The following is a 13,494-nucleotide window of genomic DNA, read 5'->3' as shown; positions in this document are numbered from 1 at the left end:
GGAATGAATCACTGAAAGCAGAGATAGAAATAGAGATGGATAGGAAAGACTTGGGCCATCTAATTTATCTCCTTGTTAGTACAAGGACTTTTCCTATGTCAAATGCCTGTAAGATATTGTGCACTGAAAGTCTTAGATTACAACATTTCAATCATTTGTGTAAGGTGACTATTTTTTGAGTTGCTCTCTGCATTGTTCCATGTATCCCTGTCATATGAGAGGTGTTTCCCTTTGTACACAGAAATGGATCTGAAAGGAATGAACTTCAGTTATTTTTCCATTGTAATGATGAGTTTCTAATAAGTCGACCTCCCTCTTTATGTGCTTTCTGTGACCAGTGGCACACATCTGGGAGATCTTTACCCAGAACAAGCAGTGGTCTAGCTTGCTACCTTAGGATGGTTAAAAACTAATGGGAACCTCTAGGGAACCTCTTGGCACCTAATGGTGTAGACTCATTATTTTAATAGGGTTTCCAGTAGAATACTTTGTGTAGGATGATCTCCTCATTATCCCTTATAGCTTCCAGGAGGGAGAGGGTCAAGGGAGGTAGCATTTGGAAAGATGAATGTTTTTAAGTTTTTTGACTATTGTTCACTATCTCTCAGTGATCTCATATTTAATTACTTAAGAATGTCGTATGCTCTTTGTTTTAATATTTTTTAAAAAATCTTTTTTTGGGGAGGGTAATTTATAGGCTTATTTATTCATTTATTTGTTTGTTTGTTTGTTTAATGGAGGCACTGGGGATTGAACCCAGGACCTTGTGCATGCTAAGCACACATTCTACCGCTGAGCTATGCCTTCCCCCAGTATGCTATTTTGAAAGATATATTCTGTTGTTTTTTTATGACAATTGACTCCCTATAATCAATTTTATGGTCCATTAAAAATATTCTTAGGTCTGTAGGTAACATTTCTCCAAATTTTGTGGTATCAGCAAGCCCCTGATTTGGGACTCTTCCATACTGCCATTAACATGTTCCACACCTTCTCTTTCACTATCCATTAATAAATATGCTAAGTAACACTACATCTAGTATTTCCTTTGTGCCTTTCCACCAGCCACACCCCTTCTTCCCATACTGAATGTACTCCATGTAACATTATCCTTTGTTTATAGTGTTGGACGGAATTCTTAATCCAGTTGAATCTGTTCTTTTTCAAGCCAATTAGTTTGAGCCAGAAAAATTTACGAGAACCAATACATAGATTGCAGTTCTTAACTGATTTCTGAAATTTCAGTTATATGAATATTAGCATTTTTAAAGTTCTTCCTCAGCTTCTAGAGCATTCATAATTAGGTGCTTGTGGAAAGAAACAAAGTACGAACTTCAGAATGGTTTGAGATCTTACATTTCCTTTACCGAGTCCTGCTTTGGCCTTTTAAGCAACTGCTCATTTATAACACTTTCTCTTTCTTTCCATGGTTGAGTCTATAAAACCAGAGACCAGGCAAAAGGCCTCGGTTGGCTCTGGACACGAAGAGTAGAAGGTCATGTCTGACTCTGCTTTTCCTACATGTTATAGAATTCTGGCAACATCCAACAGCTGACCCAGAACTGTTTTTCTTAGGAGGATAGATAATTGAAGTATAAAGAGGTAGCAGTTTTAAGGCTGTTCAGAAATGTTAATGGACACGTTTGGATTTAGTGAAGCGCACCAAAAGAAAATAAGAACTCCTTTGGTCCCCAGTGCACATGAACTCGGCTGTGCCCTCTCCCCTTCACCATGGGCAAGCATGCCACTGAGAAGACTTCATTCCCTGTCTCATCTGGTGTTCTAGGGAACTCTAAAGCCACAGGGATCACAACAGCTGCAATAAATAAAGAATCTATTCAATACATTTCCATGCCAAATATTATTCAGCATTCTTTTGGCCTTGGTTTGATAGAAAACAGCATGGTGAACTTACTACCTCTCCCTTTACTACAGCGAGCCCCAAGTAACTGTGAAAGATTTAACAATTCAAACCTGCATGTAAGCACAATCGCTGTTCTCTCTGTTTTAAAATTATTAAGACAATAATACAGAGAACAAAAAAAAGTAATACAGGAAGTCTGTTGTCACTATTGAAGAGGTATTAGAATTAGTACTAGGCTTTTTTATTCTCCTCAGGGAAGATAACGAGAAGCGTTTAGGGTATGTGTCCTTGCAAATGTATGGGCTGGAGGGGGAACCTTAAAAAAATAAATGTTACATATGTGGCAATATGAGGATGAATATTATTAAGGAGTATCACAGAATTTTTATGCGGAGTCTCATCAGACAGTATGATGATCGCAAGGATATTTTGTGATATTTACTGAGTCTTCTGAGAGTTCATTTATTCAGGTCATATTTTAAGGAACAACTTATAAGATTCAGATCTAAAATTGAATTCTGTAATATGCCCAGATGATCCCATTAAATCCAACCTGAAAAGGAGCAGTATAATGATGTGAACAATTCCCGTTCTTTGAGTTGTTACACCTCACTTGAAATGCATTCCTTCTGGATTAAAACAGCAATTCCTCTTTGTTTCTCTCTCCAGGCTGAGGTTCAACTATGCTACCTGGAAGCACAAAGAGATGCTGTGGAGCAGATGTCCCTCAAGCTGTACAGCGAGCAGTACACCAGCAGCAGCAAGAGGAAAGAAGAGTTTGCTGATATGTCAAAAGTTCATTCAGTAGGAGGCAATGGGTAGGGAGCTCTTCTTTTTGTTGTTTTATTCTCACTAATATCTACTTTTTCAATGGTTTTGCACCGGTAGGTGTTAGGCAGGCATTTCCTCCCTAGCTAATAGACAAGAGACACTCAGTAGACAAGGCATTTATGTTCTTTTCCATTCGTGCCGGAATTGAAGACTGTAGAGTTTATCAGCCTGTCGTCTAACCCGGAATTTCCTAGGCTTTTCAAAGAAGCCTTGTGATTTTATAAGTGTTTCTGTCACTGCACTGTGCTTATAGTGTTGATCTTTTTTCTTTGTCATTTTTTCCAGTGTATTTTCTCCTCTTTAAACTTCACCATTTATTTTAAAGTCTCTCTAAGCAACTTCTAAACACCAGAACCTCATTGGAAAGTTGGTAGAATGTAATTTTTCTAAAAAATATAGATGTTTAAAATTGTTTAGAGGTCATGGACTAACCAGTTAGTTTCACATGAAGTCAGTTGGAATAAATGACCAACACATATTGTCTATGGTACGTGAAAAGACCCAGCAACTTCAGTGACCCACCAACAATTTCATTCAGCTTGGGACATATAGCTGTATTTATATACTACCCGTGCTATTGAATAGCTAAGTTATACATTCAGATATTTGCAGATGACTTTAAAGTTATGCAGACTTTGTGTATGTGAATATATATGTATGTATTTAATACATATGGGATTTATAATATATATATATATATATATATATATATATATATATATATATATATATATTATTCTTTCCTGGCTCAATTTTAATATGTACTAGGTGATTACTAAAGAGTAAAAGAGTGTAATGAAATTTAATTATTTCATAGTTTTTATGACTTGACAATAATTATACTCATAATTATTAGGAAACAGTAACCTATTTCACTTTTATACTTGAACCATACAACAAGGAGGAAATCTGTTCCCCCAAGTTCTGTAACATGTTAATAGCACAGTGTAAACCTATGGGATGTAACTCTATATTCCCTGAAAAGACAGGAGGAAAGAAGGCTTTTCATGCACTTACTTTCATTTATCTCTTAAGTGCTTACAGTTCTGATGTGACTTAAAATCCTCATTCAAATTTGGGGATGAATTAAGAACATGGTTTACAAAATTCTGTTTTGTGGTATAACTTAGGGTCTAAGAATACAAGAAAAGAATCAGAGTCATAATTCTTTTTAGGAAATGGGAAAGGACTTTTCAAATTTTCAAACTTTTAAATTTCCCTATCTGTATAATTTATTGCTCTGTTAAGAACATTCTTATACACAGACATGTTATGCATCTATATGGTTCATCTTACATGATTCAGAAGACATTTTTCACAAGAGGAAGAGCATAGCAGCAAACAAGAAAGAAAAGGTTAAATCTTGGAGCGTGAACAATAAGCTCCTTTGAGGCCTTAATGTGCTTTAATTTCTCTAAATGCCTAAATAGTCTCTGGTGTACACACAACCACAAACTTGAGGTCACATTTTCATGTTTTCTAAAAACCCTGGGGATTGAGCAGGCACCACGTGCTTTTGACCTCAGATTCCAAGGGCCCAACTTGAGTACTTACTCTGGCTCCACAAATCATAAATCTGCCCTGGGAATTGCTCAGTTAACAACAAGCATTGTTCTGTGAAGTGGGAGTAGGTGAACTTGCCTGATATCCTTTGTTTATGCTCCTTAGGGTGCTGAAGGCTGCGCATTGTGCAGAAATTTAAGAGTGTGCTAAAGAAAAGGAAGCCATTTAATACTAAGGACAAAAACCATATACTCTTTTCTATTTTCTGTTTACATACAGAAAACCATTGTTTGAGAAATGCATGTGGGTGAGGTTATCTGCAGTGTCCTGCCCCTAAGACTCTTTGCTCCCACAGTCAAATCCTTAATTCTGAAGCCTAAGAACACAGCCTTGTAAAATTGTCTGCTCCAATGATACATAAACTTCACTAACGGTTCCTTCTGTTACATAGAATGAGCAATGTTTCTGCTAAGCAATTTGTGGGAATAGTGCGGACTTTCTAGGGTCTTCACTCCATGCAGATAGGTAGCCAATCTACTAAAGAGAACATTAAGTTGGTGATACCATTCATGTATTTTTATTTCCTCCCCATGCCTACATGCATGATAAGAAGAGTATGTAGTTGAAAAAGGTATAAGACTACTCCAGAGAAGACTCAGCTGCTAGATAAAATGGTGATCTTACATTTCTAAGAATTTTGCATAACCAAAATATTGTTTAGAAATGAATTTATAACCTTTCTGACTCGACGAAAAGGTGTGTATCAAGGTGATTTAACTATAAAATGTGCATTTAGCAGTCTTGATGAGTATGTGTGGTGGGAAGATTTCCCTGAAAGTGTGTGAGTCTGTGAGCTCTAGAAACAGAGTGTGTTTACCTGTGGGAGACATTTGGCACTGGCTCCTGCATCACTACATGGGAAACCATGGCTTCCTGGGGGGACATGCAATCTGTGAATCACTGGTGATTCTCAGCGGGAAGCAGGTCGGTGCTTTTGATTCCTGCTGACTTAATTGAAAACGTATAGATTGTTTTGTTCCTTTCATCAAATAAATATTCACTGAAGGCCTACTACGTGCATGGTACGATGTTTTGAGCAGTTTGTCAAGAACACTTATATTTTGTATATTTTATGAAGTATAACCATCTCTTTTTCTGACACCTCTTTCTATCAAGAGGTTTATCTGATTTCATCTTTTTCAATGAATTTCAAAACCTTGTTTCATTCATTAAGTAGCATCCTACTTCCTGTCAAGACTTAGTGTAGATTACAAACCATGTGTTTTGTTTAGCCTATAAATTCTAGAACTGGGGGGCAACAAGGCTGGATTGCAGGCTTGCCTATCCTCAACTCAGAACCCTGAGTCATGATGCAGTGGACAATCTGTAAAGTCACACTTTGCCTCTCTCTGAGAATTTCATTCAGACCCTTGATAAACATTTATCCCCCAAGTCACATGTGTGTGTTTTGTACTATATACAATTTAAATTATGGTATTTTCCTACTATGGAGAAATGGAGGAGCTTAAGACAGTTTCATTAAAGCCACAAGGAAGTTTGTCAAAAACATTGCCAAGTAGGCTTAAGTGAAAAAAAAAATCAACTTCATTCATTAATTTGGCAAATACTATTAAATACTTCCTATATGAAGTACAGAGATTAAAAGAAAAAAAAAGAAGTGGTCCCTGCCCTTAAGAGGCTCACAGTTTGGTAGGAGGAGCCAGATCTGTAAACAACATGGAATAAAGGATCACAAGTGCTGAGTTAGAAAACTGTTTGGAGTAGGGAGCAGGGCTCATGGAAGGCAGAATCCAATTCTGACTATGGTGGGGGAGTTGGAGCAGGTTAGGAAAGACAACAGAGAGAGAGAGAAGACTCGAGATAATTTTCAAAAAAAGGCTAGGTCAGGGGAAGAGCTTTCCAATTTCATCTGAACAAACATTTATTGAGCACTTACAAAGACAGTTCTTGCCTTCATGAAATTTATAGTCTAGTAAGAGAGTGCAGCATTAAGCCAGTATTTCCCTGTATACAGAGAAAGAAGGGGGAACAGAGGTTGCTAGGGGAGCTCAGAGCAAACAACAGAGACTTCACAAGGCAGGGCTCTATCTGTTGTGTTCACTGCACTCTGCCCTGCATCCTGGAATGTGCTAGGTGCTCAGTAAATGAATGGACACATAAATGAATAACTACAACTGATCTGGGGCTCTGAGAGAAGGGGCAAAAGTCTGGAATCATCAGACTGCTTGCTGTTCCATGTAACTAGTGAGCAGGGTAAAAAATTGGAAGGGTTGTGAAAAATAAGACGGGAAGAAAGTGAAGTCCTGATCCTAGAGTTCATGGTTCTTAACCAGGGTAGTGCATCAGGATCACCTACAGAGCTTTTAGGCTGAAAAATGACTGTCTATCTCACCTCACTGAAAATTCTAATGCAGTAGACAAGAATGGACCAAGATATATTATATTTAATACCCACTTCTAGTTGAGAACCATTGCTCTAGTGGTTTTCATCAAGTGGTCCCTGGAGCAGCAGCATTAGTATCTCCTGGGAATTTGTTAGAAATGCAAATTCTGGGTGCAGAGGTACTAAATTGAAAAATCTGGTGATGGAGACCAGCAATCTTTGTTTAATCTGTGTTTAAGTCCTCTGGGTGATTTTAATACTGCAGTTTGAGAAACACTGCTTTAGTCATTGAAGATTTTAGATTAGAAATTAATGGGGGATGGACTGGAGGCTAAAGCCAGAAAGAGCTGATAAACCTCAGGTGAGTGGAATAAGGAAGAGCAACTGATGCTCCAGTTGCTGGCTCAAGGAGGAGAAAGGAAATCAGAGGATTTGGGTTCAAATGACTTTTGTGTCTTTCAACACTTAATAATTACTGAGCCCATGAAGTGCAGGCTCTACTAGACACTGGAGATGCAGAGGCAAAGGGACATAAAGGGTGGCAGGTGCATGTAAATCAGGAACGCCTGCCCAGAGAAGCATCATGGAGGATGGCCCAGGGTCAGAAGTGACAACACAGTGCTTCCCACAGAGGAGGCAGTGTGCACAAACATCTAGAACCAGTAAAGGATTCCAGCATGACTGGATTGGCAATTTTAAAACTCTTCTGGCAGCAGCCTGGAGAATACTTTGACATGGGCAAGACAAGACAGTGCTTGGTTAAGAGGCTACTCCAGACATCCAAGTGAGAAATAGTTAGGGCCTGAGCTAATAAGGCAGCAGTAATGGAAACTGAAAAAGGGAAGTTGAAGACAGGCTGTGATCCCTGAGTGGATGGGGGACATTCAGGGAGGCAGGATTTGAGAACAGACCTCAACGTTGCAGGCTTTTGCACTCTGGCAGATGGACATGCCATTCACTGAGCAGGGAATTCAGAGGAGGAACAGGAGATGGGGGAAAAGCTGAGTATTTGGGACATAGTTCTTTTTATGGTCTGTGGAACATCCACGTAGAAATGCCCTGGAAGCAGGTCTGCAGCTGAGGAATGTCTTTGGCTCCCAGTCATCAACAAGGACAGTGTGGTAACTATGGGGACTAAGGCTGAGAGAGGTAGGAGCTTACCTTGTGGTAGTCCATCTCCCCCACCCCCACCCCCACCCCAGGTAGACATAATGTTATCTTTAAGAATACTTATTTTAAACTGTATGGCTAATAGGAACATTTTTATTTCAGTTAGACTCTTTCAGGCTGTATTATACAAGTATTCTTAAATAAGAACTATACCATTGAAGACTCCAGGTGATGTCTTGATTGGCAGGGCTGGAGGACTACAGTTGACTATTATTTTCTGTCGTAAAGCTGCCGACGGGAGCTTTTGATCCTGGTTATAAGAATGCATTTTGTCTGGTCAGATTGCTTCCAACTACACAGTAAAATCTATTTTTAGGGATAATCATGCATTCACTCAGGTCTAATTTCTTAAAGGAGGAGAAAATGCATACTTGATTAAAATTAAAGATTGGAATTCAAGTTGACACTCTGCTACTTTTTAGCTGTGTGACCTTAATTGGGACACGTAATCTCCTCAGTATGCAATATTTCATTCTGTTAAATGGGAATAGTTATCCCAGTCTATTTCCCATGCTTTTTATAGCATAGAACTACAATAATCAATAAGGAAATGTCTAAAATACCTGGAATGTAATAGGTATGTGAAAAATCAGTTAATAAAATATGCACCGAGCAACTACTGTGTTGCAGGGAGTGGTTTGAAGTGCTAGGAATGAAAAAGATACAAAAGACTTAATCTCTACTGTCTAGTGAGGGAGAAAGACACAAACACTCAGATACAACCTGATAAAACAATGGGAAAAATTCAAGACAGAATTATGAGGACACTTAGGAGGCCTGCCTAATCCAGTCTGGCTAGGAGTCAGGGAGGTTTATGGGAGGAGGGAACATCTGAGCTGTCTTAAAAGATGCCTAGATACTAGCCATTAGAAAAAGTTTGGGCAGAGGGAGAGTGAGGACTTCAAGTGTGTATAGAGGGTGTGTGTGTGTGCGCGTGCGCACGCACGTGCATGCAAAGGTGCACACGTGTGTATATTACATGTTACCATAAATAATAATAATTTGAAGTAGAAGGTCATGGAGATGTTTCCTGAACTCCGCTTCTTGAGATTAGAAAGGACTCTCAAGGGATCTCTTAGGGACTTCAGTTCTTGTGGTAAAGTTCTGGAAGATACTTAAGTCTCAGTCATATGCCATGCTTCCTCTGGCTGTGGGGGAATTTGGGCAGTGTCTACAAATGGATATGTAGTTGAGGTTTATGCTCTGTGTGTAAGAATATAAGAGTATTCACCCCTTATCATGTAAGGTATTAGCATAAATTTTATTTTCAAATACAAACAGTATATACAGATTATTTTCAAGCACAACAGGCTAAACTAAATGAACTTTAATTAGACAAAAGGTTAAAAGTTTGGCAAGAAAGATGAGTCCATTTTCCTTTAGGAAAAGAAGTATCTCTGGATCGGTGTGAAAACACGCACAGAAATATATATATATAACACTCCCAAAGAGAAATGATATTGACAGATGAAAACAAATAAACCACTGTTTAAAACATGGCTTGATTAAAGATCAAATTTGATCAAAGTTCATTAAGTAATAAGATACACTGAATGACTTTGACCACCTGAGAAAGGACATGATCACCCCTGGATTTCACTGCTATAGGGTGATCTTTCTGGTTTTCTGTTGAGCAAGAGGCTAAAAATATCTCTGTGCAGTTGGATGAACATTCATGCTCACTAATATTCTCTCTATCTCTCTCTCTCTCTCTCTCACACACACACACACACACACACACACACAAAATGACCATTTTGAATTTCTGCTCAATAGGTTTTTTGGGAGCATTGCTAAATGAAATTTTGTGTGTGTGTGTGTGTGTGTGTGCACCAGCCATAAAATGAAGTACTCTCTCTTATGTGTGCCAATGTTGAGAACACTCTTGCAGATAAATCACTAGACAACCCAAAGAAACATTATTCCACCATGCATTTTACCTTCTTCCCCAATGTTCAGGTCAGGTCCTTTTTGCTTCTTCCCTTGTACTCTGATATTATTAATAGTAAGATCACAACACAGTCTGCAGTCAAAGGAGCAAAAAGTGCCTGGCTACCTTCTGGAAAACTGATATTCTAGGCACTATGTGATTATTAAAATAGGTCTTTATGGGCTGGAAAAAAGTCTCAGCAGTAAGAATGTATTCATTTGGGATCATGATATTATACTCTTCTGATGTGCAAATACAATAAACTAATTTTAGACCTAGACAGTTTTCCACTTCAGTAATCTAATGCTATCCATGCCAAGAATCAACAAAGGGTGAACCAGAGGGGTAGTGGTGTAACTTCTGGGGAAGTATTATTTCCAAGTTAATGGTAAAGTCAACTAATTTTATATATATATATATACACACACACATACATACACACACACACACACACATATATATATATATATATATATCTCCTTTCCATCTTAACAATGATCAAACAATTTCTGTACTGCTTTGGGGAGTTTATGGGGCCTGTTGAAGAGGGAGAGGGGTACTTAATGGGGAAAGTGAGACAGTACCTACGACAAATCTAATCTACCTCATTTTAACGTGCAGAGCTTAACTCTTTTCTTTAAAATTTATTTCTTTATGCATTTCCCCATCTCTTTCACAAAGGATTTGAGTCAACTTACAAAAATATTTATAATAAAACAGAATAAATATTTGACTGAAGTAAGTTAGGCAAAAGTAAAATATGTATAAGAAAACAAATGCATATTCTATTCATGTCCTCAAGAAGGGCAAGGATTTGCTTCTCAGCTTTCTACACCCAAAGAAAAGAGTGAAATCTTACCCATCAGAAAATTCATAGTGTCCTAAGATTAAAAATAATATATATCAGCTTCTTTTGCCATTGAGTCCTGAAAGAAATTTCCCCTGTAGTTTTTTTAAGGAGAGGACAAGTATCTATGATACTACATCTCTGTAAGAGAAACCAAATTCCTGAAGCAGTTTTAATGTAGGCTGCAGAAGTGATATGAAAGCTTAATTCAGTAAGAGCAGTTCTATAGGTAACTAAAACCTTGTAGTCTGAGCATTGCACTCTCTGGCCAGGATGAGCATTGATGGAGGAGATAGATGAAGTCATCTTGGGAGAGGTCTCTTAATTCTGCTACCAGGTTTTTGTTAGGGATTGGGTGGCAGAGAGTTATTTCTAGGTTATTTACCTCCTTCCCTAACCCTGAGGGTAAATATTCTCTGTTGCTTATTAAATCTTTGAAAACCAGGCCTACTCCAGGCCCAGGGTGGAGTACACCTATTACAAAAGGCTGAGCTGCCCAACCCTCACCAGCATGCCAGAAGTAAGTCTGCATCTGGTCCCTTCTAACACAGAGATAATTACATACGAAGGTTTATCTTTTTTTTTTAAACATCATCATGTCTTGTTTTGTCTTCGGAAGTACAGTTCTCCCATTTGTGTTAGAATCGCTACTGATTCTAAATTCTTCAGAATGTTTTTCAGCTCTTTGGCTAGAACTTAGTCCATTGTATTGACTGAAAATCTAGAGACAGATTTGACTTTCTGACAGCCTAACGGAATCCTCTAAATACATGCAGAAATTTACATTATTATTTCTAATTTTATGGCTAATCTTGGAAGTTAGAATTTTTTTGCTTTATGGTTTTTAATAGCAAATGTTTATGGACAAACAGCCCATAGGTCCATGAGAAAGTGGGGCCAGTCATTAACAAAACTGTAGGATTGATTTTACTTTTCTTAAGACATTTTCACATGTACATAGGTATATATGAGAACTGAGAAAATTACTGCTGGAAAGAACTCCATATCCCTTTTTATTTATTAATGGCAAAGGCAGGCTGCTTTTCTCATGAGGAAGTGGCTCATGAATTTTCATTCAAAATAGTAAATTAGTGTCCACACTTTAATATGTTTAGAGTGGAAAGGGATTCTACATGCCACTGTGCATATCAGATTTCATGTCTGGAAAGCTAAATTTTATTCTTTAATGATATTATGATTGGGCTAGGTGCCACTCTCATATCTCCCTTCTGTGCTTACATGACACATGGGGTAGAAGATGACAGGAGATTCTAATCTAGTATTAGTATTTTACTTTAGTAAAATTTTTACACTATATTTTGAGAAAATTTTGTTCCCATTACCTTTGGTGTCTTTCTTGAAAACCAGAGGCAAACTTCCTTGAGCAAATAATGTGAACAGTGAACACTTACTGAATATTTGGGGAACGAATCAATATGCTAAAGAAGCTGGGAAAATTGGGTCATTTAACAGAAGTCCCAGTATAGACAAGCTGGTGTTTCAGGAACTGATCTTGTGTTTTTGGATGTGTTGGTGTGAAATGAGCCATTAAGTATACAAAAGATGGGTTCTCAAATGCTCCAAAATACATATTACTCAGCCTTAGGTAGAAAAACTGCCAAGACTTTTTAGTGTTATCTTTTCTTCAACTAATAGTTGCTCTCTTTTGATGATTTCTTCACTTGGTGTCTGTTTTAATCAGAATTCCTTAGTGGGCCAAGCTGAAACCTCATATATTCACACACACCTCCCATTGATTTCACTTGGGTGAAACTTTATCTTTTAAGCAAAGTTTAAGTTGAAATGTTGAGTTAATGATGCTCACTTTAAATACCAAAGGCTGAATGCATTTATGTATTCAAACACTTAGCTGGTCAAACGTAACTTAGGGTTTAGAAGAAAGATCATTTCTTAAACTGTGCCAGCCTCACAAATAATATATTGCTATCCAACCTGCAGAAAAATGATATTAAATAAGCTTGTTAGTGTTTTATTTCTATGGTGAAAGGCCCTGGAATCCTTTTTAAACCGTAATAACACAGATAAAATGGTGGACAAGATTTTGGCTAATACTTTTGGCAATTACCATAGTAGTTAACCCAAATTTAGAAATCCAACAATAAAGAAAAAAAAATTGTACGTCTGTTTTTCCATAGCCTTGTCTCTGTCTCTGTTAGAATTTCAGACTATGAAATAAACACATTCATAAATCTGTTTGTGTTACAGAAACTGACTTTGATTTAGAAGACTTTTTCTCCTCATAACATGATTGAGCTTTTAAAGTTCCTAAAATGGGAATATTATACCTACAATAGAATGTCCAACTCCTTCATTGTGAAACTGTCAGGTATATGGCAATTTAAAAGAGAAATATCCAAAGGAATAGCCTTTTGGTGATGTGTTTGATTTATAACACCTTCTTAGAGTATTGTATGAGTTTGCTTTGTAACATTTTCATAGGATAAGTGCGTTCATCGAGTACTGAAAAGGTATGCTTGGAGACCTTTTAACATCTAGGAGATTATATATTTGAATGATTGAGTTGACATGAACCCAAGCACATTTACAAAGAAAACTGTGTAAGGAAAATCCCTCCGAAAGAGTAGTTCCCATACTCACAGCCCTTATGAGATCTGAACTACTTGCCACAATTTCAATCACTTCTCTCTCCAAGAGGGCGATTGTCACTAGGACTTCAAGAAAAGTACCTGGTTCTGAAATCAGCTGATTGAATCAGCATGTTCTTCAAAGGGATATAGAACGGTAAACTAGTTCTAGGCTACCCTTGATAAATTCACTTATCTGTGATCTTTTCTGTTTTCCAGTGTAGCAGCTGACCTTTTTCCTGGAAGACAACTTTTATAAGATCACTAGAATAACACTTGGCACACCTTGGCAGGCAATAGAAACATAAGAAAGTAAACTACATCCTTTACCTAAGAATA

The 13,494-nt window shown here is 37.6% G+C and overlaps 1 protein-coding gene across 6 annotated transcripts in view; it reads left to right on the top strand.

Moving 5' to 3' along the window:
- Positions 1–13,494, top strand: part of AKAP6 (A-kinase anchoring protein 6) — a 563,915-nt gene that overhangs the window by 369,306 nt on the left and 181,115 nt on the right. For all 6 annotated transcript variants that reach the window (XR_006727664.2, XR_012507556.1, XR_012507555.1 and 3 more), the window contains one exon: positions 2,534–2,682. Coding sequence is in view for 3 of the 6 variants with exons in the window: in XM_010962996.3 (XP_010961298.1) it covers positions 2,534–2,682 (149 nt within the window). In the remaining 3 variants the exon portion in view is untranslated. The remainder of the gene's footprint in view (positions 1–2,533; positions 2,683–13,494) is intronic.

This window comes from Camelus bactrianus, chromosome 6, assembly GCF_048773025.1.
Source record: "Camelus bactrianus isolate YW-2024 breed Bactrian camel chromosome 6, ASM4877302v1, whole genome shotgun sequence".
Classification (NCBI taxonomy): domain Eukaryota; kingdom Metazoa; phylum Chordata; class Mammalia; order Artiodactyla; family Camelidae; genus Camelus; species Camelus bactrianus.
This window is presented reverse-complemented; position numbering and strand designations above follow the sequence as displayed.